General features: G+C 36.7%; 2 protein-coding genes across 2 annotated transcripts in view; both read left to right on the top strand.

The window, feature by feature from the left end:
- Positions 1-3,281, top strand: part of LOC150069123 (coiled-coil domain-containing protein 50-like) — a 33,530-nt gene extending 30,249 nt beyond the window's left edge. The window contains exon 4 of the mRNA XM_090330516.1: positions 3,194-3,281. Coding sequence (XP_090186642.1) covers positions 3,194-3,281 — 88 coding nt within the window. The remainder of the gene's footprint in view (positions 1-3,193) is intronic.
- Positions 3,282-8,919: 5,638 nt separating this feature from the next.
- On the top strand, positions 8,920-22,135 carry LOC150069122 (coiled-coil domain-containing protein 50-like). Its single transcript, XM_090330502.1, has 6 exons — positions 8,920-9,037; positions 14,299-14,826; positions 19,172-19,287; positions 20,315-20,359; positions 20,463-20,567; positions 22,049-22,135. The coding sequence occupies exons 2-6, from the start codon at positions 14,694-14,696 to the stop codon at positions 22,133-22,135; spliced, it is 486 nt and encodes a 161-aa protein (XP_090186628.1). The 5' UTR covers positions 8,920-9,037; positions 14,299-14,693.
- Positions 22,136-25,073: the final 2,938 nt, after the last annotated feature.

Raw genomic sequence — 25,073 nt, 5'->3', positions numbered from 1 at the left:
GTAGACACAGCAAAAGGACCTGGAATCTTACAGTAACTGTGGGAAGTTGAGTATTGCTAAAGTGAGAGTATGATTAAGACTATAGTGAGAAAAGTATTAGGACCATGAAATGAGAAGAATAGTTATGCTAGATCAGAGTGGACATACAAGTTATGGTAAAGTAATTATGTCACATAGATTATATTACAACCATTTATGTTATACACCATTGAAAGTTTTAGGTTATCCTTTCCAGACCTATTTGGAGGATTTGGTTGGGCAAAGGACTGTAGGTCAAATTTAGAGACAATTAAGCCTGAATTGAGTGGTGATAATCAGATGTGAGAGGAAGGGACAGATTTGAGAGATTCTGAGGCCCAGGGTAATACGTAGAGATAAAGTGAGAGCCAGATCTAAAATAAAATGTTTGAGACATGTCAATGGTCACCCTTTATATTCTTCACAATTACCTGTTAAACCAGTTCTGAGGTTAATGTACTGATTAAAGTTCCTGAATTAGGTTGATGACATTGAGCATAATGAGATGATTTAGAGATTATTAAGACAAAATGCTTTGAGATACAAATAAGGATTTGGAAAGAAGCAGAATAGTCCTAAATGTGAGAAGAACCAGGCATGGGGTATTTCTTCCTGGGAGGCGAAGGTTTTTGGAAATTCTTAATAAGTTGGAAAGGAATTCTAGCCTTCACTTTCTGGAAGTGTTGACAGCTGACCACATAAAGGGAAGGATGAGATGCTTTGGATTTTAATGAGCTGGCCTCTTTCACTATCTCGGTATCCTGGGGCCACTGTTCAAAACCAAGCTTACCGATTATTCCCTATTCCTTTTGCACATTATTTTACTTCTTCATGGTTCTTTATAGTTAGCTGACCCTTTTTGGAAATAAATGCAGTTTGAAATCATGAAGCTTCACTGAACATTTGTGCTCTTACTTTCTGTACAAAGCGCTGCAAATTCCCTGTCACCTGAGAGCTGAACAGTTCATTGTTCTTTTGCTTTCTTCAAGTTTATTATCACCTATGTGTAGTTAGTAGCTCCTTCTACCTGTATGGTCTCTGCATTCATTGGGAAGGTCAGGTAAAAGTCTTTCAAACTCATGGTTCTTATTATTTTAAGGAATTGAATTAATAGAAGAGGAAACAAATACATATTTACATAAATATAAATTTAGAAGAGAAAATATAAATAGAAGTCTGAGTAAATTTTATGTTTTTGAGTTAAGTGAATAAGAATCCTAGATTCTTTGACTTATAATGTAAAGTCATTAACTTAACAGGCGATTAACTGGAATTCAAAAGCATTCTGTAGTAACAAAATAGTGGTTTGGAGGCAATCCAGGCAGAAAAGTCCTGCCTGGACATATCTTCAGATAACCACCAAAAACTGGAAGTGTAGTTGTGTGGCGCAAATGATAAAGTGCTATTTTTGTTGTTGTTGCTTGTTTTTTGCCAATCCTGGGCTTGAGCTCAGGGCCTAAGCACTGTCTTTGAGTTTTCTCAAGGCTAGAGCTCTATCACTTGAGCATCAGCATCACTTCTGGCTTTGTTTTTCTGAGTATGTGGTACCAAGGAATTGAAACGGGTCTTCATGCATGCTAGGCAAAGCACTCTACCACTAGGCCAAACTCCTGGCCCTAAAGTGCTAGTTTTAAGGACAAGGCTCAGAGACAGTGGTTGGGCCCAGGGTTGAAGCCCTAGGATGAGAGACGTGCGCGCGTGCTCCCTCTCTCTCTCTCTCTCTCTCTCTCTCTCTCTCTCTCTCTCTCTCTCTCTCTCTCTCTCTCTCTCTCTCTCTCTCTCCCCCTCCCCCTCTCCCCCTCTCTCCCTCTCTCCCTCTCTCCCTTCCTCCCTCTCTCCCTCTCTCTCTCTCTGAATGCAGATCTATAGATTTCTTATTTAGTGATTTTTTTTTTCCTTTCAGGCTCTAAATGCATGTCTTCCTGTTTCCAGCTTATGTTCTGTTGTTGTAATTGCTTTCTTTCTTCCTGTCTTTTTGTGTATATACATCTAGTGTCTGCATTCTCACCTAAATTCCCCTGCTTATTTCCATGTATGTTCAAAACAACAAATTCCTACTTAGAGGTATAGCTCAATTGGTAGAGCTCCTGTTTGGCAAGCATATTCCATGAGTTCAAAATCCAATACTGCCAAAATGACCATTGTCTTGTTTAAATGAGAATTACTTTTCTGTCTTCAGTTTTGTTAGAATACTTGGGTTTATTCTCCAGAGAATAAGTTACAGAATAGTTCCCCATGGTCCTTAACTGTTTGTAATTACAAAAGACTGACATTAAACATGAAACATATGACCAAATTTGAGTCTCCTTGAATACCTGAAGGTCAGTTGGCAAGGGGAGAATGATGGAATGTACTTTGCAAATGGACTGTATATATGAATTACAGTCTGGCAAATTTGTAGGTTTCCAAGCTAGTTTCCTAGTTTGTGGCTTTGTATGAAAGGTAACATTCCAGAGATAATCACATTTTGGAGGTTTAAGTTTCTAAATTTTTTTTCACATAAAAAATAGGATGACTTCTGTAGGTCAGGGCACCCTGGGTAGTAGTTTCTGAGAAAATCAGCCTTCATTTTTTGTGGAATAGCTTTTCTGACAATACTCTGTTAAAGGATCTTTGTTCTGCTACAAGTACCAGGGGTTTCAAAAGTCTGGTGGGGCATTTTCTCCTGTTTCTATTGTGTTCTACTCTATTTGGATATTAAGAGGCATTAATCTCTTTACACTCTCTCTCTCTCTCTCTCTCTCTCTCTCTCTCTCTCTCTCTCTCTCTTTCTCTCTCTCTCTCTCTATGTGTGTGTGTGTGTCTTTGTATTTCTTTACATATAAAACCTTTGCAGAATCCCTGGAAACCATGCTTGTTTCCCATCAAAAGATCCCTTAGTATGATGTGATGTGGTGAAGAAGCAAGATCATTGCATTGCAGTCTGTGGGTCAGACTCTGGTTCTACCATATACTTTCTTTGTGATCTTGAGGGAAATGACCTTATTTTCTAAGCCCAGTTTTCTCTCTACACAATTGGACAGTTATCAGCCTGTGTGTGTCATTTTCATGAAGGTTAAAGTGAGGTAAAGATATATGAGGGTTCCTCATCAGGAAACTATATTAATTGGTTTTTTTTTTAGTAACAGTAGTCCTTGTTTTTGTTGTTGACATTATTCTTGCCTTTGTTTTGTAGTGAACAACAAGACTGTGAAATTGCTCAGGAAATTCAAGAGAAGCTGACTATTGAAGCAGAGACGTCGCATACAGGAGAAGAAGGATGAGGTATAACCCCTTCCCCACCCCGTGGAGAAGGGGTGCCCAGCTTGCCTCAAAGGCCTTCTGTGTGTACTGACTCAAGGGAGGCTGGCTGGGCAGCAGACTCTGTTTACTTGGAGTGTGATAGTGCAAGCATTGCTCTCATGGATCGCCTGTTTTTTGAAAGGTGCACACCTGGTAAAGATTTGAGAAATAATAATAGGTAATTCGATATCAGTAGGTAATTCAGTATCAATTTCTTTAGTAGGACTGTTGAAACAAATTCCACAAGGTTGATTCATTAACGTAACAGAAGTTTATTCTTTCCCAGTTTTAGAGGTTAGAAGTCTAAAATCAAGGGTGGTGGTGGCAGGAATGTATTTCCTCTTTTTTTTTTTTTTTTGCCAGTCCTGGGCTTGAGCTCAGGGCCTGAGCACTGTCCTTGGACTTTCTCAAGGCTAGAACTCTACCATTTGAGCCTCAGCACCACTTCCGACTTTTTCTATATATGTGGTATCAAGGAATCGAACCCGGGTCTTCGTGCATGTTAGGCAAGCACTTTAACCACTAGGCCAAACTCCAGGCCCTGTATTTCCTCTTAAGAGGAACTTTTCTTTACCTTTTTCCAGCTCTGGTGACTCCTGGCAGTCTTTGGTTTGTGTCTGAATCACTTAACTCTCTGTCTCTTTTGTCATATGCCTTATTCTCTGTATATATCTTCTCACACAGATACTAATGATTGATTTAAGGACCTAATCTGAATGATCGACTTAACTACTGTCATCCACAAATCCCCCATTTCCAAATAAGGACACTGTTCAACTCACTAACATTTTCTTTGCCTGAGTTTTCATTTAGATAGAGCATACCTTGAATGAAATCCAAGCTAGAATCTGGGATTAGTACTTGGTAAGGGTTAGGAGCTGGCATTAATCATGCTCTGTTCTTGGTAGTTTTACTTTACAATAAACAATTGATACATGTAATCTAAATCTCTGAATATATATATATATATATATATATATATATTGGTTTTTTTTTTTTGGAAAATGAGTACAAAGAGCTTTATTTGGAAAACTCCCTTGCTGCAATGTCTTTGTGACTGCATAATTTTGTTTTTATTTATTTATTTTTGACAATCCTGGGCTTGGGCTCAGGGCCTGAGCGCTGTCCTTGGACTTTCTCAAGACTAGAGCTCTACTGCTTGAGCCAACAGTGCCTCTCCTAGCTTTATGTATGTGGTACTGAGGAATTGAACCCAGGTCTTTGTGCATGCTGGGCAAGCACTCTAGCACTAGGCTAAACTGTACTATGTGCAGTTATTTCTGTTTTCTTTTTTTTCCCCCATATGGTTAATCGTGGTTACTGTATCTGACTTGGTTACCTGGTGTATTATATATATATGTTTATTTGTTTATTTGAAATAGGGATAGGAAGGGGGAAAAGAAAGATGATTGGGATGGGATGAGGGGAGGGAAAGGGGGACAAAAACACAAGAAAGGGTATCAGTGTTTGAGAAGTAATGCACCCACTACCTGACAAATGCACCTGTAACCCCTCTATACATTACCCTGACAATAAAAAAAATCTCAAGAAAAAAGTATTATCAGCTTATATAAATATTACTTTATACCTTAAAATTCTAGGAAGTGGAGCTGTGGCTCAGAGTGGTAGAGCACAAGCCTTGAGCAAGAAAGGCTCACAGACAGTAACCAGTCCCTGAGTTGAAGCCCCAAGACTGACAAACAAAATTCAAAAACAAAACAAAAAGAAATGTCATAAAATTCCACTTGCCTAAAGTTCTTTGAATAAGTACGATGGCATATAAGAGATTCATGTTTTTTTTTATTTTTAATGTAAGCTGATAATTTGAGCAGTTCAAATATACAGATGCCTTCAAGTTGTCAGGTCAGTGCCACAACATTTCATGGCATGTTTGACCATGCTAATGTTTACTTAATCAAAAATTTAAAAAATAAGAAAAAAAGGTTTTCCTAAAAATAATAATTCACATATATTTGTCCAAGGTTTAAACATAATACATGCACACATACACACATGCATAAGTCTAAAATATACACAGAAATACACAATGTTTTATTTAAAAATAACTAAGTCCAATTAACTGAACTCACACTAATTTATTTAAAAAAAAAAAAGAAACCACTGGCAAATGCATATGCTGTGACTGGAGAAAGACTTCAGTATAATTAATCTACTCATATAATCACAACCTCACAAGAGTATACCAAAAGGCTATAAGTCACTTCAAAGGAACACCTAAAGAAAAATTCAACCTCTATATTTAAGACAATACACAAAAAAGGTTTAAAGGGAAAACTAACAGCAAATAAAAGATAAAGAGCATAATTGTGAGGGAAAGAATGGAAAAGAGAAGGAAGAGAAGGGAAAAAGAGAACAATGTCCCAAATGCTATTAAGAACTTTTTCTACATCTGATCCCTAGCATGTTAATGTTACTTTACTTTCCTTCTGCTCTCTGTTAACAAGCACACTACAGTTATATGATAATACTGGAAATGTTCAGCCACACACACAAAGCTGTGTAGTGCCATTACTTTATAGTGTAATATATTCAGAACAAAATCTCAAACCCAAGAAATGGGCCTTTGTTTTTATATCTGGTCATTTGGGGAAGTTATAAGCTGCTCAAAAGAGTTGACCCCAAATACCTCTGATATATTTAGGTAAAAATCCAGAGAGGCATTTTCCAGAGCTGTATTATTAAATAACTAATTCAACTACAGGGAAGAAGATGAAAGAGTAAAAAAAAAAGAAAAGAAAAGAAAAAAAAGAACTGGGGCACATTATAAGAAAGTGGTTAGCATAGAACAGAATTAGACTACTGACTGACTCCCTGTCTCCTCTGCCTCAAAGGTTGCTTGTGTCATTCCACAAGAACAAATTTTATTAATGCAAATTCTATTCATTTAATATTGATAACTTGCTACTCAAGGAAGACTCACATTTTTCTATCAGAAGAGAACATCTTAGCACAGTAGCCAAGATGAGCTGAAAGGTGAACTCGGGGCCCTTTATACGCTTACCTTTCTTGCTCTGCTGGCACTCTGCCACATGAATCCCATCTTCAGCTGTGGCTCCTTGCAGATTATTTTGAAGTCTCATTGACTTTTCTGCCCAGACTGGCCTTGAACTAAGATCCTTTTGATCTCTGCCTCTGTAGTATTTAATTTTCAACTCCAGTAATCAGTAAACAGTACTTGATTTTCTAAAATAGGAAGCTTACAAAACATATGAAACTTAAAAAATGGATTTGATCACACATACTCTTCTTAGCTTCTCTGATTTTGAGAAGTGACAACTAGAACTGTGTAGGTTTGTGAAGTAAGTGCAATCTAGGCCCTCAACTTCTGTCACAGTAGCTGGGAGTGGCCTGAAGAAAAGATGAATTTAAAGAGACATCTAAATAGGGCCAGGAGTTTGGCCTACTGGTAGAGTGTTTGCCTAGCATGCACAAAGACCTGGGTTCGATTCCTCGGTACCACATACATTGAAAAAGCCAGTAATGGTGCTGTGACTCAAGTGGTAGAGCTCTAGCCTTAAGAAAGCTCAAGGACAGTGCCCAGGCCTTGAGCTCAAGCCCCAGGACTGGGGAGGAGGGGAGAAGCAAAACTAAACAATGACAACAACAGAAGACCTTGCTTATAGAATTCACACCAAAACTTACTCCAGTAAATCAAAACAGCATGAGCTGGGTGTAGTATTGTCTCTTATAATCCCAGCTATTCAGGAAGCAGAGACTATGAATCATGGTTTGAGAATAGACCAGGCCAAAAATTAGCAAGATATTAACTCAACAAAAAAGGCATAAAGGAACACATCTGTAATTCCAACTAAACTAAGCAGCAACTAACAGGATTGCAATCCTAGGCCAATTGGTACACAAAGCATAAGACTATCTAAAACGTAAATAAAGCAAAAGGCCTAGCAAATGTGAAACCCTGCATCAGAAGTCAGTAAGTAAATGAATAAATCTATGGCATAAGGAAAAACAAGAACATTAAGAGAATAGAACTGTATAGAGTTCAGAAATAGGATCCACACATCAGAGGACAATTGATCTTTTAAAAGTGTCAAAGGAATTTAATGAAAAAACATTTGTTATTTTGCTTAATGAGGCTAAAACAACTATTTGCACAAATGATAGAGAAATGAATGTTAACATTTCTCTCACACATAAAAATGAATTTGAGAAAAATTACAGACTTAAACAGCCATACTGAAAGTGAAGGGTCCCAAGGAAAACACAGAAAACTTCTTTGTAATTGATACCAGCAAATACAAAATGCCAGTCATTTAAAAACCAAAATCTGGGCCGGGAGTTTGGCCTAGTGGTTGAGTGCTTGACTAGCATACACGAAGACCCAGGTTCGATTCTTCGGTACCACATACATAGTGAAAAGCCAGAAGTGGTGCTGAGGCTCAAGTGGTAGAGCTCTGTCCTTGAGAAAGCCCAAGGACAGTGCTCAGGCCCTGAGCTCAAGCACAGGACTGGCAAAAAAAAAAAAAAAAAACCACAACAAAAAAACCACTTGAAAATTCCATCTCAATCAAAATTAACTTTCTTTCTTCAAATGACACTGTTACCTTATATGGTCACTGGCTTTTATTTCTTTGTTTGATATCTGGTGTCTTGTATGTACATTTATCTGACTTGGGAAATGGACAAAGGGTGAACCAATTCAACAGGAATACTCACAAGACACTGTGTTGCAAATGAACTTTACAATTTAGGGAGGGAAAAATGGGGGGGATGAAGGGGGGGAAAGGGAGGGTACAAGAAATGTACTCATTTTCACACTGTATATATAACTGTAACAATAAAATACAATTCATTAAAAAATATGTTCCTGAGACTTCCCAACAAGACTTACTTGATCGTCAGCTCAGAAGGAAGGATTTCAAATACAAATATATATATATATATATATATATATATATATATAAATTTAGCCAGATGTTGGTGGCTCATGCCTGTAAAAAAAAAAAAAATGGCTGTAACAGCCAGGTGCACTGGTTCACATCACACCTGTAATCCTAGCTACTCAGGAGGCTGAGATCAGAGAATTGTGGTTCAAAGCCAGCCCAGGCAGGAAAGTCTGTGAGACTCTTATCTCCAATCAGCTACCAAAAAAAAAGTACTGTGGCTCAAGTGGTAGAGCAACAGCCTTGAGTTGAAGATCAAAGGGCTAGCACCCAGGCCCAGATTTCAAGTCCTGTGAACAACAAAAAAAAACCCCCAAAACTCACACTCTCTCTCTCTCTCTCTCTCTCTCTCTCTCTCTCTCTCTCTCTCTCTATATATATATATATATATAGTATTTGATATATGTATCAAAATATAACTAATATATATCAAAATTCTGCTGTAGACCTGCTGTAGGCTGGGCTAGATATGAAACTCTTTAGATTGAGTTAAATTTAAATTTCAGTTAAAAAAGAAAAGTCATCGTGTAGATTTTGTGTCAAAACTATTGATTAGTCTGTGACATTTGAATAGTATATATTAGTGGCCAGAAGTCTGGAAACTTGTGAATAGAGCATGTAACAGTTTGCCATACTCTATACTCTGTTAAACTTGCTCATTCTAAACATTTATTTCCTTTTCCTTTTGTCTTTGTAGGATATACCTCGCCTTTTGCAAGAAAAAGAGTTACAGGAAGAGAAAAAGAGGAAGAAACACATTCCAGAATTCTCTGTAGCTAATGCCTCTGGAGATAATTACTACTATGAAGATGGAGGTAACGGTTCTCATGAGTATCATGATCTACTTTGTTCTCAGACCCATTGACCAGACATCCCTTTAATTTTATCTATACAATGACCAGAGGAAGCTGGGGAGATTTCTCTTGTATCCAGGAATTGGGTACATTTAGAATTGTGATAGTATTCTATTTAATGTTGATGGGATCATCTATTCCTTAGTTGTACAATTACAGCTATTTTTTTGTCTTTTTTTTTTTTTTTTGGTCAGTTGTGGGACTTGAACTCTGGCCTGAGCATTGTCCCTTGAGCTATTCAGCTCAAGGCTTCCACCCTACCCCTTGAGTCACACCCCCACTTCCTGTTTTCTGGTGGTTAATTGGAGATATGAGTCTCATGGACTTTTAGTGCCTGGGCTGGCTTTGAACCGCAATCCTCAGATCTTGACCTCCAGAGTAGCTAGGATTATAGGTATGAGGTGAATCACTGCACCTGGCAGTTACAGCCATTTTTTTTTCCCCAGTCCTGGGCTTGAACACAGGGCCTGAGCACTGTCCTTGGGCTTTCTCAAGGCTAGAGCTCCACTACTTGACCCACAGCACCACTTTCGGCTTCTTTCTATGTATGTGGTAGTGAGAAATTGAACCTGGGTCTTAGTGCATGCCAAGCAAGCACTACCACTAGGCCAAACTCTCGGCCCCAGTTACAGCCATTTTTTATGACTAAAATCTTGAGTATGGCTCTGTGCCACTTGGCATGAATTATTCTGTGCTGTAGCCACTACTCTTACTGTGTAAAGCGTCAGGTAAGTCTTTGGACTTATTACCCTTTCTCAAGGAAGTCTACACAGTTTTGTTTGAATGAACAGTGTTCTAAATAAAGAAGATACCTTATGCCCTAGTTACTGGGTAACACTGCTTTTTCCCATTCTCTTGTCTTCTAAACTTGGGCCAAACAATATTAACCTTCAAAATTCATTGTTCTCTGTTTCTGGATTTGATGGTATCTTGTTGGATGATCATGTTGAGTAATTTCTGAAGTAAAGCTGGCTCTCTACGGTTTTCTTCCTTATGCCAACTTTTGCAGTGTGGTGGTGGTAGTGCTGTGATGGTAGCGGTTGCGGTGATGGTGATTCTTTATCTTAAAAATGTGTTGGGAAATGAAAATCTACAAACATAGTTTAGTTCTTTTCAAATATTTGTCAGAGACATTTCCTGAATTTTATTTTCTGTTTAACGAAATTCAGCCTCACATACTTTCTGAGTTACCAATGAACAAAACCTGAAGATACTTTGTAGATTTTGAGGTGATCCTGAGAGGCCGGCCAACCGTTTTTCTGTCGTTTCACTTCAGAAAATAAAAAAAACTGTCCATAGTGAGTAGGGTGAAAAGAATGATAGTAGAGGGTAGCATTTCTATGTATAATCTTACTTAGTCAAGTCTTGCCTAGTTTTACCTATCAGAGCTAAGTTCTATGTTCTATTTACTAAATAGATTCTTTAATACTAGATGGTTTCTTCTCCCCAAAATAAAGTTCTCAGCTTGCTAGTTTTTCTCATCGTTATATATTAGTTTATTTAAAAAGAAAGAATATTGTCATATTTTGTTATAGTAGAGGCCAGAGGTTAAGGGGTTAAGTACTCTTCAATTTCAATTTCAGTCTTCAAAATATGTTTATTTCTTTTTGAAGGCGTGTTTAGTATAAGTAAAAGTAACTATTTTAAGCATGTAATTATAAATATATCAAGTTGAGAAGTAGTAAAGTATGTGAAAGTATTAATATTTATCTGTCTGTGTTAAACCCTGTGCTATCTTGAAATGAGACTTAAGCCTGTTTGCTTTGACTTGAGCACTCATCCTGATTGGTATCTCTAGGACTGTAGCTATGTTAAGAACTTTAAGTGGTCATAAAGAACACCTAAAAGTTTTAAATAGTTCTGTATTTATTTTAAACAACTTTAGTAAACTTGTAGGGAATGGTATCTGTGCTTGTGAGAGCCTGAGGGCGTATTGAGGAACAGGAGAGTATTGAGGGGCCATAGGAGTTTCTGTATGTGTGTGTAGGGTATGGGATTCCTTTTGCTGCAGCTGTGGTTGTTGAGAGACTGTGTATTGCTGACCATGTTCTCATTTATGTGCCATGGTATTAGACCAGGTTGAATACCACGGAGACCATACTGGAATGAATTCTCCATATTTACAGAGCAGTCATTAAGTTTTTGCAGTAGTTCTTTCCCAACACATCTGTATATTCTGTGACTATATTTCTCTTTTAGTAGTTTGATTTTGTCTTACTTACATAATAATCACAGCAAATCCTTATGAAGTGGTTGTCCTTCCAGCTTTTATGTATGTCTTAATAAATCTTAACAATGATCTATAAATTTGACATTATCCAAAACATTTTCAAAATGCATATAAATCATGGAATAGTATATATTGTTTTTGTGCATCCATGTTTGTCTTTCAAGCCAGTTACCCTGTGTTGTTATACTGATGATTTGTCATGGTCTTTAGAAAGTCATATAAGACTGTGATACTGTGATTCAAGTTCTTTCGTTTACTTAAAACAACTAAAATTTTTACCAGAGTTACTTACTTTTATTTCTAAACCTATAATCTCATCTGGAAAATGGAACTTTAAAAATAGAACCTTCACATAGATGTTAAAAAAAATCGATTGTAATTTTGGTGAAGGATATATAAGCTCTGGGCTCCCTAGCCATGTATCAATGCAATATGTGAATATTTTATTTTATGAACAAGCCATCTGAATGACAAACATGGGCCCTATATAAAATGTAGATCTATATGTATATGTGTGCTTATATGTATACATGTATGCAAAAAAGGAGTTAATTTTATTTGCCAAATAACTTCAAGAAACATTCTCAACAGTGTTAAAAAGAATTCAAATAAATGTTCCACATCTATTTCTTACCACTCTAATTTAAAGATATTGCAGTAACTGATTTATGAAATATATGTATCTATGTACATATATATTTACACTTTCAAAATCTAGGATAGCTTTAATAATATAGACAACATATTTCCCCAAATTGAAACTATTATGGATTAATTAACTGTATAAGAAGAAAAACTGGGAAAAAAAGAAACACACAAACCAAAAAACAACTGCTTCACAAATTCATGTTGAAACAAAACTCTATTTCTTTTAGGCTTAAATTATATTTCATTCATGCATTTCTAAACAGGAACGTTGGTATAAAGCTTTGGTCTCAGAATGTGCTCATAGTAACATTAATTCACTGTAGTAGCCAGTTCTTTCATTTATAAAGACAAACTTAAAAGTATGCATCACAGAGAGGATACTTTTTTTCTTAGTCACAGAATTTGTTCTATTTTACTTGTGTGATTTTTTTTTGTTGTTGTTGGTGAAGGAGCTTGAACTCGGCCTGGGTGCTGTCCCAGAGCTCTGAAGACCAATGGAATAGAACTGAAGGACCCAGATATTAAACCACAGACCTATGGCCACCTAATCTTTTTTTTTTTTTCTTTGCCAGTCCTGATCTTAAGCTTAGGGCCTGAGCACTGTCCTTGGACTTTTCTCAAGGCTAGCACTGTACCACCTGAGCCACAGCACCACTTCCAACTTTTTTCTATGTATGTGGTACTGAGGAATCGAACCCGGGTCTTCGTACATGCTAGGCAAGCATTCTACCACTAGGCCAAACTCCTGGTGCTTTACTTGTGTGATTTTATGTACTATACACATTTAACTATAAGTGATAGTAGTAACTCTATAACTTGCAGATTGTATAGAAGACATTTTAATCTGGACTTAAATTTGTGAAACAAATGTCTCTTCTGGAAAATGTAAGAGGAGATTAAGGTTTTTGAGTGGAAGCTAGAAGGCCAGTGTTGCACTGAGCAAATCTTTCCCATTGTTCTGTTGTTTTATCAGATTTCTATTCAAAACAATGAGCCAAAACAATTTAGAGCCCTAAAAGCTAAGAAAATACAGCACCTTCCTTCCTTACCAAATTATGATTGCTCTTTGACTTGTGATTCAAAAGGGAATGTACATTTCCATGGATTAGCATCTCTTTTTATTATTGACAATGTAGTAAAAGTTGCAGAAAAATATTAACATCTACATGTTCTTGCAAAGTGCATATTAATTTACTTCCTTGGTTTTTAGAATATGTTTGTGTCTAAGTGAGACCTGACAGTGCAGTCAGGGGTGGATATACAAATTTAAAGTTTGCATTAAGCTTGAGGACATATATTTAGCAATGCTCTATTCTCAGACAAAGAAGAAATGTCATGTTCTTTTTTTAAATATGCTCTTTTATGTGTGTTATTTTGGCATTTCTCTTTCTCTGCCAAGGCTTAGGTAAAAATCAAGAACAGAATTATCTAAAGATATAGGGTAATTTGCTCACTTAAAATTCTCCTTCATCTTCTTCCACACTGGACTATAATATAAGACAGTTCTCTGAAATAGCTGGTTTATTTTGGCCTCATAAAAGTGGAGGCAGAGGAACCATGTCCCTGACTTAGGTAGAAACTACTAATATTCAGATGTATCTTGATTTTATTTCCAATAAGGGTATTTGAAAGTCTTTCACAGAAATCATACAGATTTTTTTCTTTTTTTAATTGTTAGGATAATGTATAGAGGGGTTGCAGTTACATTTGTCAGGCAGTAGCTGCATTACTTCTTGTACACTGATAACCACTCCTTACGTTTATTTCTATCCCTCAACCCCTCCCAATCATCTTGTTTTCCCCCTTCCCTATTTCAAATAAATAAATGCATATACAATATACCAGGTAACAAAGTCAGATACAGTAACAACATGAGGTTAGTAATAAGGGAAAATAAAAGAGAAATAACAGAGTACATTAAGAACAACAATCACATAGGGTTTTTTTTTTTTAAAGTAAACTCTTCAATGTCTGTAAACACACTGGCTCCAAATTGGTTTTATAAAGTAGAATTTAGTGTTTAATGGCTATAATTTTTGTTATTGGCAAATATAAAAATACTCTGTTAATTCTACCTAATCATGATCAAGTTCCTTCCAATTTAATTTACTTAATTTTATTTTTTTAATCCTTTTGGCTATGTGCATAACAACTTTCATGCATGTATGGATCATTCCAGTGAATGTTCATCCCCTCTTCTCAGTTTTGTGGTTGATAAAGCAGTTTTCCTCATTTTTAAAAAATTACGTTACACTTGGGCCCTGACTTCCTCCATGTAATGTATGCATTCCCTCATTAAGTTAATCAGCATTTTTATTTTTCACATCCCTCCACCTCCTCTCAGACCTGCCAAGGTCAAGGAGGGCCAGGGAATTGGGTTCTGGATGCTCAAGATCTCAAAGACTGCAAAGCGATGCACTGGCTCTGAAGCAGAGGAAGGAGAAATCAAGGCATCCACAGGAGGGCTGGGAAGAGCCAGAAGAATGTTATTCTTCAGAAACAGCCCTGACATCTGCTAATTGGAGAAAAGTAAGGGATGATCCCCACATTACCAGGGAGCATCACGGAAGGAAACGGTCTGGTCAAGAGAGGTTGCGGAAACCTCCACTCCCCAAGATTAGTGGTGAGGTGTTTCTGAGCTCTGGGTGTGATGACTGCGAGGCTCACAATGGCCATCAGACTCGGAATCCGGAAAAGCATTCCCGACACCAAGACCCACTGTCACCCAAGTCTGCACAGATGTCGGGGCCTCACTGCAAGGAAACTGTGTATGGGAGGGACCATGGGCAAAGTGAGCACAGAGAAAGGAGGCACAGGCCCAGGACTCCTACCTTCTCAGAGAGAGAAGAGCTGTACCACCTCCACGACCCAGGTAATACAAGGACAGCCCCATTGGAAGCCCTGGTGTGACATGTATACATTATACAATGCATTTCATAAACATTTTAAGCTCTGTGGTTTGTACTCATGTCCCTGAAACAAATCCTGAAGCCATACACTGCAAGTCTGGAGGAGCAAAGAAAGCATTGGTGCCTCTCTCCTTCTGTGTCGAGAATACACTGATTTCTTCAGGTTTTTCCAGTGAGGAGACATAGATTCCTAGGAGGGTTCTACCAGGCCCAGGTTTCAGGTGAACATGCCCAAATCTCTGCGCTTTTTCATTTGAAACGTAATCAGATGTTCTGAATTTCTGTGAAACTCACTGAATTTCAGTGAACTCAGAAGATCTGGTGAAAATGACTTAATGATGTTAAAGCTGGAAGTACTTGATTTTCTAGATATCATCTTTCTCTTATGTAAAATGATGGCTGGGTATACAAATCTTAAAAGATAGCTTTAAGTTACATTTTATGCTCTTTCTCAAATTCTAATTCTACAGATGTTGTTTGTAAAGTATCAATAAGTGTAAGTTCTTGGTCCCTGTAAATGAAGTGATTAAATATGAGCCTTCAGTGAGACTTAACTCCGAAACCTGTCACCAACATGAATTGTTTTTTGTGCTGTTTGGAACAAATCTGAGGTGGGGCTTTTCCCTGTGGCTAAGATGTTGTCACAACATCACACTGTCTGATGTTTTACTAGACCCTACTTAGCATCCTGGTTTTATTTCACTCTCACTGACGTTTTACAGAAATGGATAGGTTATTGGGAAAGGAGTATAAAGGAGGAACCTGCTGTGGCCCAGATAGTACTTTACTTGTGGCTGGGAAGCTGGTTTCTAGGTTTCAAATTCAGATTGATTCAGTTGGTTTTCCTGTCATATTATCTCTGTTAGAAGGACTTAATTATAAGGAAAATTAAAATTTAGCAAACCAAACTGAGTACCACAAATACCATTAGAATTTATACTTGAATCCAAGCCTCAGAGAGTTAAGCCAAAAGGATGGGTTTGTAAACAAATACTTGCCAAATCAGAGATGTGTTAGGGAGATATGAAGAAAGAACAGTGGGGAATAAAGAAGGAAGTTATTATATCTATCTGGAGTAGGTGTATGTGTTCAAGTTTAGAAAGGCATGTTTTGGGGAGGCAAGGAATGGTGATTACATTGACCTCTTTCTGATTCTGTGAGTTTGACTCTGTAAAAGTGCTTTAAAGGATTGCTAGCTTTCAGGGCTTTTGGTTATACTCATGAGTTTAGGAAGCATGACAGTAAATTCTGACCCACAGGCCCCAGTACTGGCACTATAAGCAAATACTCCTTTATTTTGCTACTACAAGAGTTTTTAAAAAGTGTTGCTAGTCAGTATTAAAATGACTAAGATGTGAGCTGTGATGTATTTGCCATTTTACATTCAGCTCCTCTTACAAATTTTACTTTTCCTGTCAGGTTGTCATTTGAATTTGCAACCTTTTTGTAATAGTAGTTCAGAAGAGTCATACTATGTACCTGTTATTGGGGACAAGAACCCCAAACAAACGAACAAACAAAACATAGTTCTTAAGGCTGTTGGTACAGCCAAAGTTTTATTTAACTCAATAATGAAGAAACTAAAAGGATGACAAAGCTTGTTCCAAGAGCATTTACACAACAACATACATAGAGTCAGTTGGAAAAGTAACAAAACTAAATTGCTAAACTAGATTGGTGATTAGTTAATTTCCTACAGGGCAATTAAGTCAAACCTAATCTTTGAAACACATTTCTCTGTTACTAAACAGCTTATCATGTTTGCAAGTTCTCTTTATCTTCTCAAGGCCATAAAATGTCTGCAATTTTCTGTATTTGTTTGCCACATGTACTATGACATTCCCTACATGTGAGATGAATTAAAAAATATTCCTATCTAATATCAAGTCTATAAGTCACCACATAATTTTGTTTCAAGCTTGGACTAAATATATCTTGCAATACTTTCAGCAGTTTTTCTTATTCTGAGGCACTAAAAAGAAGGCTTTATTTGTATTCATTTTGGGAATCTGTTTCTTCAAATTGAATGATGAACAGGAAAATAATTAGGTTAGTGTCTAAGGGATAAGGGTATGACTACTAGTCATAAGTTTGTTTTTCTAGCATGGGCAGAGTCCTGGCTCTCACCTGAAACACACACAGATTCAGATTCACACACACACACACACAGTTCATATGCACATGCGTACGCACACACATACACCCTCCGTAGAAATATAGCTCACTTGAATCGAGCTTTAGGCTGCCAAAATGAAGACAGCTGTTCATGTTTCTAGCCCACAATTCATTCTGTCTTAAAGCATTTAAAAAATATCTCTGCTTTTGTAATGACTACTGTTCACAGTGCTACTGTGGTTACTAACTTGCGTTTATAGACATCTTAATCACCGACATACAGAGAACACTATGAAGAGTAGAAAGTGATGTAAGTTCAGGAACTTGAGCTCTGAGATTTTTCTGTTTAATGAGAATTACCAATTCACAACACAGCAAGGATTTGAATTATTTCTCCTCTGAGTACTTTGAATTTTACCAACTTGTCTTTCTTTTTTAATTGCTCATAGTTATAATCCTATAATTTCGTCAAAATAATTGAACATTCATTTCACGGTATATTTGGTAGAATGTCTTTTGATATATTTTACTTTTTTATAGTTATTATAAAGGTGATGTACAGAGGGGTTACCATTGCATAAATCAGGTAAAGAGTGCATTTCTTTTTGGACAATATCACCCCTTCCCTTCCTTTCATAGATTTTAAAGCAAAATATTTCCTTGGTTAATTCTGTCCTCTGAACTCAGGGCCCTGCATCTGTTAGGTGGGCACTCTTGCCACATCTTCAGCACTAGTGAAGAAAGTTGAATGTCTTAAAATCCAAATACTTTCTTCTCTACTAGTTCATTAGATATAAGATAGATAAATAGGAGAAGCTTGGCATATTAAATCATTATGAGTGAGTCTGTGGATTGTGCATCAAACTGCCATTTTTTGCCAATAGATTGGAGGATCATATAACAGCATATCTGTCCACTCAACTCTCCCAGTGCTAAGTTCCTCCGTAGTTTTATTTACTTTCCCAATAATCTGCCTTTCTGGATAGGTCCAAGATACTCCAGGGTAGTGTAAATCCCATTTATATATAGTTACCCCTTGGGAGCATCTACTTTTTTTTTTTTTCTGCCCCAAACCAGTTAGTAATGGAGGATAAAACCAACACGGGGTTTCTTTGCTTGACTTATTAAGGATCTGGTTATACAAATCACTTTAAATCATCTCTGGAGATACTAGATCTTATGCTATGCTATGCCGTGTTGGGTTTTTTGGGGGTTTTTTGCCAGTCCTGGGCTTGAGCTCAGGGCTTGAGCACTGTCCTTGGACTTTCTCAAGGCTAGAGCTCTACCACTTGAGCCTCAGCACCATTTCCAGCTTTTTTCTATGTATGTGGTACCGAGGAATCGAACCCAGGTCTTCGTGCATGCCAGGCAAGCACTCTACCACTAGGCCAAACTCCCAGCCGTCTTCACTATCTTTTTACTGAATGCCACTATTCCAGATGTCTGATGTTATTCACTGCATTTAATGTTTGGAGAAATTCTGAGCACAGTACATTCATGCTGTTAAGTAATTGTAATTTATCACAAGGTACTTGGAAAACACCTACAAAATGGAAACAACCATTAACATTTGTTGTAATTAGTGACACTAACACAATAGATTATGCCTATAGCATTTCAAAGTAAAAAGCTAGAATTGCAGGACTTATTAGTCTCCCAGTATTCCTTTCTCCCTAGAGGAGTGGATGCTGGCAGTGCACTCTGTGACATTTTTTGTCTGTTGTGTCTTGCCTAAAAGTTAGTAATGACATTAGATTGTGAATCAGGAGCCATATGGGGCTAACATTTTCAGGTAACTTGTGGATGTCTTCCTGTCTTCTCACTAGTGAGATAAAAAGCTTGTAGGAACTAGAAAGAGGCTTCTCTTTCCCTCTCATCTCGATGATATAACCTTTTAAATCTGATGCTGTAACCTTTTTCTTTAAATTCTTTTTATTTTCAACAACTTCTTTATTTCCATTCCCTATTTTGTGAAGGTTTCGTGCATGATTTTCTGCTGTTGAAGAAACTGTGAGAGGGATTTTTATCAGGACAGTTTGGTTATCTATCACCACTCCCATGCTTCAAGAAAAGTGTATTTGAGATTTACTCCACACTGAATTCTGGTATGGAGGCTATATGTTTAGTTGAAGGTAATAAAGGGAAACTTCGATGTCTGTTTATAGTTGCCTTATTGTACTGAGTTTCTTTTAGGAGTGAAGCCAAGAGTGATGAAAGAGGCTACTGCTACTCCATCGAGGGTGACCCATAGGGATCAAGAGTGGTATGATGCTGAGATTGCCAGAAAACTGCAAGAAGAAGAACTTTTGGTAAGCACATTCAATTCCTTTTGTGATCAGATCCTTTTGTGACCAGGCTGGCTTTGAACCTTGATCCTAAGATTTCAGCCTTCCAAGTAGCTAGAATTACAGGCTTGAGCAACCACACCCGGCTTGAATCAGTAGATTTTGTTGTTGCTTTTGATCGTTTGTGTATTGACTGACAATTCCATTACATTGTGAATAATACAGGGATTATGTAATGGCTCAATAGTCTCTGGCAGTGGGTATAGTGTAGTTTCCTTATCCACAGCTAGACCTGTGGTTCCAGTGACCACGCCCAAGTGTAGTCCAAAAGTGCCATGCAAAGTCCAGAAATAACAACTACCAACTCTATAACAGTATAGTGCTATATATGTTTTTTCAATATCATTCATCTTTCTGGACTTCATTTGTAAACTAAGCTTTCTCCTGTATATGTGTATAAGAAACACGTATCTGCAGTGTCAGATATCCTTGAGGGTATGGGAATGTATCCTGGTAGAGAAGGGGACTGTCAATTTAGTTGCTTCCATTTGTATACTTCTATGTATCTACCACTGCATTATTTAGTTCTGGTAATTTTCTTAACCTGTTGTAAAATTTGATCAAATATACCTCTGCTCTGGTCAGTCAAAGTAAGCCACAGTATTAGCAACTTCAGGAATGTTAACCACAGATAATTTTCAATGTCAATTCTTTTTAAAAATTAATTTATGTGCCAGAACTGAGACTTGAACTCTGCCAGAGCCTTCATACTGTCCCTGAGCTCTTTTGCTCAAGGGTGGCATTCTATCTCTTGAGCCACAGCTCTACTTTTGGCTTTTTGGTGGTTAATTGGGGCTTAGAGTCTCACAGTCTTTCTTGCCTGGGATGGCTTGGAACTGTGATCCTCAGATCTCAGCCTCCTGCATAGGTAGGATTACAGATGTGAGCCACTGGCACCCAGTGCCAGTTTATTTATGTAAGAGTTTTTAAAAAGATAGAAAACATGGATTCCAATTAAATCACTTTCATATATCTGCTCTTTATACCACAGGCTACCCAGGCGGACATGAGAGCCGCTCAAGTAGCCCAGGATGAGGTAAGTTCATGTCAGCAAGTTTTACATGATGATATTTTTGGGTTAACATCCTGGTAATTTCAAGGCTAATTGTAGATAATGGAATTGACTGGATTTTGTTTAGGAAATTGCTCGGCTTCTAATGGCTGAAGAAAAGAAAGCTTATAAAAAAGCCAGAGATCGTGAGAAGTCCTCTTTAGACAAAAGAAAGCATGACCCTGAATCAAAGGTAGGATTTTTTTATGTTTTAGTTAGAAATTAAAAATGAAAAGAGACTGTATACAGAGCAAGTTCTCCAAATGTATTTAGGGTGTGCAACTTAATCTTTTACGTATGAATCTAACGTGTGAAAGTTACTTGATTGTGAAAATTCCATGAAGACAGCAATGTAAAACTTACAGCTGAGGTTGAGAAAATTCATTCTGTGCATTTTGACAACTGAGGTACAGATGCTTCTGGTCATAATTGATCTAATTTTTTATATACTAAGGTAGAGAAAAAAGGCAGCATCTCACAGGCAACATCTCACAGGCATATTACTTCTCTGACTACTTGGTCTTTGTGTTTTATTATTCTGCATCTTTGCCATTAGCTAGTCTTTTTTGCTTTGTCATAATTTCATTAATGGGATTCTGACAAATTGCTGTCATCACAGTCATTACTTTACATTGCAGTGTAAGAATTCTTTAGCATGAGTCCTAATTGTTGTCTTTCCCCGCGTTAATAAGATAAAAGACAAAATAGACAGTGACTATAATTCATTCCAAAATAATTTAATTGCTGTATATAGCAATTTCGAGTTTTGTTCAGGAAACTGCTTTCAGTGACTCTGTACAGCACAGTCAAATTATAAGCAGCAAACATAAGGTCAAGCTGAATACAAGAACAGATGAAGAGGAACAGAATTCATGCAGTAAAGTCTTTTTTGGAAGGGAGTTCACACTGGGTCTGTCACAATGCAACCTAGGGTGTGCATCCGTGATATAGTTGATCTTTAGCACTCTTTTCTTTCAGAGTCCTCCCTTGGCTCTCTGGTCCTTCCTCACCGTCTCAGTACTGGTTATAAGACCAAGTAGACATGCTGAAATTATTGCTCTACTATTTCCTCTTCCTCAGTATCAGTCTTTAAAAAAAAAAAAAAAGTTGTTTCCACATTGCTTAAGTTGAGTTAGCTCTACTGTACCCTGTGGATATGCAAGGTCTTTTCTCAGATGCTTTTGTCACAGTTACTGTTTCTTTTTTAACTAGCAAAGAACAAGTATTTTTATGGATTATAAATCAGACAAGTCACAGGGTGATAAACACATTGCTAGGAAGCTTATAACATCTGTGAGTAAACAAACCATAGACTGATACTGGCACTCTTCCTTTAATGGAATGTTGATTTGCATATTCCTTAGTTTTCTGATTGAAAAATCCATCAGTCCTAAGTGAGATGTACAGAAGAAAACTTGAAATCCCTAACCTAACCTTCCAGCTCTTAAAACTCTTAATGTTAATCATCTGTGGCCTTGGGGGATGGCGTGTTTTTGTGTCTAGCTTATCATCTAACTGTACTGCAGCCTTTTTTTTTTAACTTGAATGGTTATGTTATAAAAATGCTTTATTAAATAAAAGTAAACTAAAATTGCTGAAGAAAAGTTTGACATGGCATGTGTATTCCTTAAACATTATTTTTTGTGTGTGCTGTTGTTATTTTTTTGTCCCTAGTCAAAATCAGCTAAATCAACACACCTAAAATCAAAGGAGCTGCCACTGGCAGCTCAATTATTTTTCTGCCACTGGAATCCTGTTTGATCTTAGCTCTCTCATATGCAAAATAGGATAATTTCAGATCTAAATTTTTTATTGTCAGGGTAATGTATAGAGGGATTACAGTTACATTCGCTAGGTTGTAGATGCATTGCTTCTTACACATCGATACTTCTCATGTTTTTGTCCCCATTTCCCTCCTCCTCCCCCTTCCCAACCATCTTGTCCACCCCCCCCCCTTCCTTAAGACTAAAGAAAGCTTCTCTCTTGGGTCAGGAGGGTGGCTTAGTGGTAACGTTCTCACCTAGCATGCATGAAGGCCTGGGTTCAATTTCCTGGTACCACATACACAGAAAAAGTTGGAACTGGTAGTGTGGCTCTACTCTTGAGCAAATGGTGTTCAAGGACCATGCGCAGGCCCAGAATCCAAGCCCCAGTACTGACCAAAAAACTAAAAAAAATAAAAAGCTTGCACACTTTTTTTTTATAAAGCTATCCATTATTCTTTTACATAAGCAAATATTATAAAGTTGAAAGTGTCTAAACTTCCCCTAGTATGGAAGATAATATCCAAGACATAATTCAATCATGTTAGCTTTTCATTTTAAAAAGAACCATATAAAAACCTTATATCTGTGGATAGGCCTTAAACTTAGAAAACAGCTAAGCACAAAAATGGAAGAGAGAATATCATAGCCAAGAAGACTGGAAAATCCATATTTTGTTATATATTGGGGTTATTTCTACATTTCTTGCTATAAAATTTGTCTCTTTAGCTAGCTAAAAGCATCCTACGTAATCATTAAAATTAAAAATGAAAGCAAGAAGCAAAATTTTCTGTGATTTTCTTTTTCTTTTTTTGCCAATCCCAGGGCTTGAACTCAGGTCCTGAGCACTGTCCTTGGGCTTTCTCAAAGCTAGAGCTCTACCACTTGAGCAACAGCAACACTTCCAGCTTTTTCTATGTAAATGATACTGAGGAATCAAGATCTTTGTGCATGCTAGGCAAGCACTCTACCACAAGGCCAAACTCCCAGCTGCCTGATTTTTTTTCCTTTGGTTGACACCTTCCTCTAGCATTGTGAAGTTTAAAAAAAATTTAAAAAGTGTTTTTTAAAAAAGAGATGATTATAAAAAGATGTTTTTCTTATAAAGCCATGGAAAGAAGTTGAGATGATTATAAAAAGATGTTTTTCTTATAAAGCCATGGAAAGAAGTTCTAAGGACATCAGCTATGTAGAAATAATTATAGGAAACAAAATTGATAAAGGGAAATAATTTATTGTCCTTAAAAATATTCCACTTACATATGGAGAGAAATTGTGTATTAAACAAACTTCAGATTTCTACTTTGCAAGTTCACTTCTTGATGATGAGTCTCACAGTATATTTTTTAGTTGAAACAATAGAATTCTGTCATCTACCCTTTTTCATTTCAGTGAAAATGTATTAATATTCAAATTTTCCAATCGTATCTTTCTCTTGAATAAAACTCTTATGAGACTGTTATATATTCATATTGAATATATATTCATATTGAATCAAAAATGAAGTCTAAGATCACTTATATGACCCAAAGAAATGTGAAATCTATCCATCCTTTTCCTTTTTTCTTTCTTTCTCCTTCTTGCTCTTCATTTCATCCTTCACTCTTCTTTTATTTCTTTATTTCTTCTTCCCTCCTTCCTTTTTTCAGTCTGCATCTTCTTTTCTCTTTTTCTTTCTTCTTCCTTTTCCTTTTCGTTTTATCTGTGTCCTGTTTTTTTTTTCTTTTTTCCTTTCTTTCTTTTGGTGTGTGTCTTTTTTCAGTCTGCATCTTTCTTTTCTCTTTTTCTTTCTTCTTCCTTCCTTTTCCTTTTTTTATCTGTGTGTCCTGTTGTCTTTTTTTCTTTTTTCCTTTCTTTCTTTTGGTGTGTGTTTGTTTTTCTTCCTTTTTCCTCTGCTTTCACTCTTCCTTTTTCTCTTCCTTTTTTCCCCCACTTTCTGTGTCATTTTTTCTTCTTCCTCTTTTCCTTTCCTTCTGTGTCTGTCTTTCATCTTTCTTCCTTCTTTGCTTTTTCTTTCCTTTCTTCTTTTCTTCCTTTCTTTTGTTTCCTTCTTTTTCTCCCTTCTATTTCATCCTCTCTCATCTTCCTTTCATCCTTTCATTATATTTCCTCTTTCATCCTCTTTTTTCTCATCTTCCTTTCATATTTCATTGCTTTTTCTTTTTTTTCATTTCTTCCTCTTTCTGTATTTTCTTCTTCCTGTCATCTTTTATTTTTCATTTTTTTCCTCCTGTTTCTCTTTCATCCTTTCTTTTATTTCTCTTCCTTTCACCTGTTTTCCTTTTCTTCCTCTATTTCTTTTTCTCTTTTCTTTCAATTCTTTATTCCTTTTTCTTTCAACTCTTTTCCCCTTTCATCCTTTATTCCATTACCTTTCTTCCTTTTTCTCCTTCCTTTCATACTTTATACCTTTTTCTTTCTTTTATTCTTCCTTTCATCTTTTCCTTTTTCCTTTAATCTTTTCCTTTTTCCTTTTTTTTGCTTTCTTCCCCTTTTCTCTTCTTTCATCTTTTATTCCTTTTTCTTTCTTGCTTCCTCTTTTTCATTGTCTCCTTCCTTTCACCCTTTTTTCCTTTTTCCTTTTGTCTTTTTCTTTCTTCTTCCACCTCTTTTATTCTCTTCCATCTTTTCTTCCTTTTCCTTTTTTCTTTCCTCTTCCTCTTTTTTCTGTTATTCCTTTAATCATTTATTCCTCTTTCTCTCTACCTTTTTTTCTCTTCATCTTTCATTTTTCTTTCTTTGTTCCTCTTCCTTTCTTCTTTCCCTTTTTCTTTCTTCTTTTTTCCCTTTCTTCCTCTATTTTTTCTTTTTTCTTCCTTTCATCCTTATTCCTTTTTTTCTTTTTTCTTCCTTTCATCCTTATTCCTTTTTCTTCATTTTTTTCTTCCTCTTTATCTTGTTCCTTTCATTATCCTTTTTCTTCCTCTATTATTTTC

Source organism: Megascapheus bottae, chromosome 1 (genome assembly GCF_031878675.1).
Source record: "Megascapheus bottae isolate mThoBot1 chromosome 1, mThoBot2.hap1, whole genome shotgun sequence".
Taxonomy (NCBI): Eukaryota; Metazoa; Chordata; class Mammalia; order Rodentia; family Geomyidae; genus Megascapheus; species Megascapheus bottae.
Note: the sequence above shows the minus strand (reverse complement) of the source record. Positions and strands in the feature narration are given on the sequence as shown.

What these genes read in the sequence shown, in the direction of transcription:
- LOC150069122 (XM_090330502.1), top strand. Translation starts at nt 14,694, where the DNA reads ATGTCGGGGCCTCACTGCAAGGAAACTGTGTATGGGAGGGACCATGGG. An exon ending in CTCAAGTAGCCCAGGATGAG is followed by an intron (nt 20,360 to 20,462) that starts GTAAGTTCATGT and finishes GATTTTGTTTAG; the next exon opens with GAAATTGCTCGGCTTCTAAT. An exon ending in AGCATGACCCTGAATCAAAG is followed by an intron (nt 20,568 to 22,048) that starts GTAGGATTTTTT and finishes TTTTGTCCCTAG; the next exon opens with TCAAAATCAGCTAAATCAAC.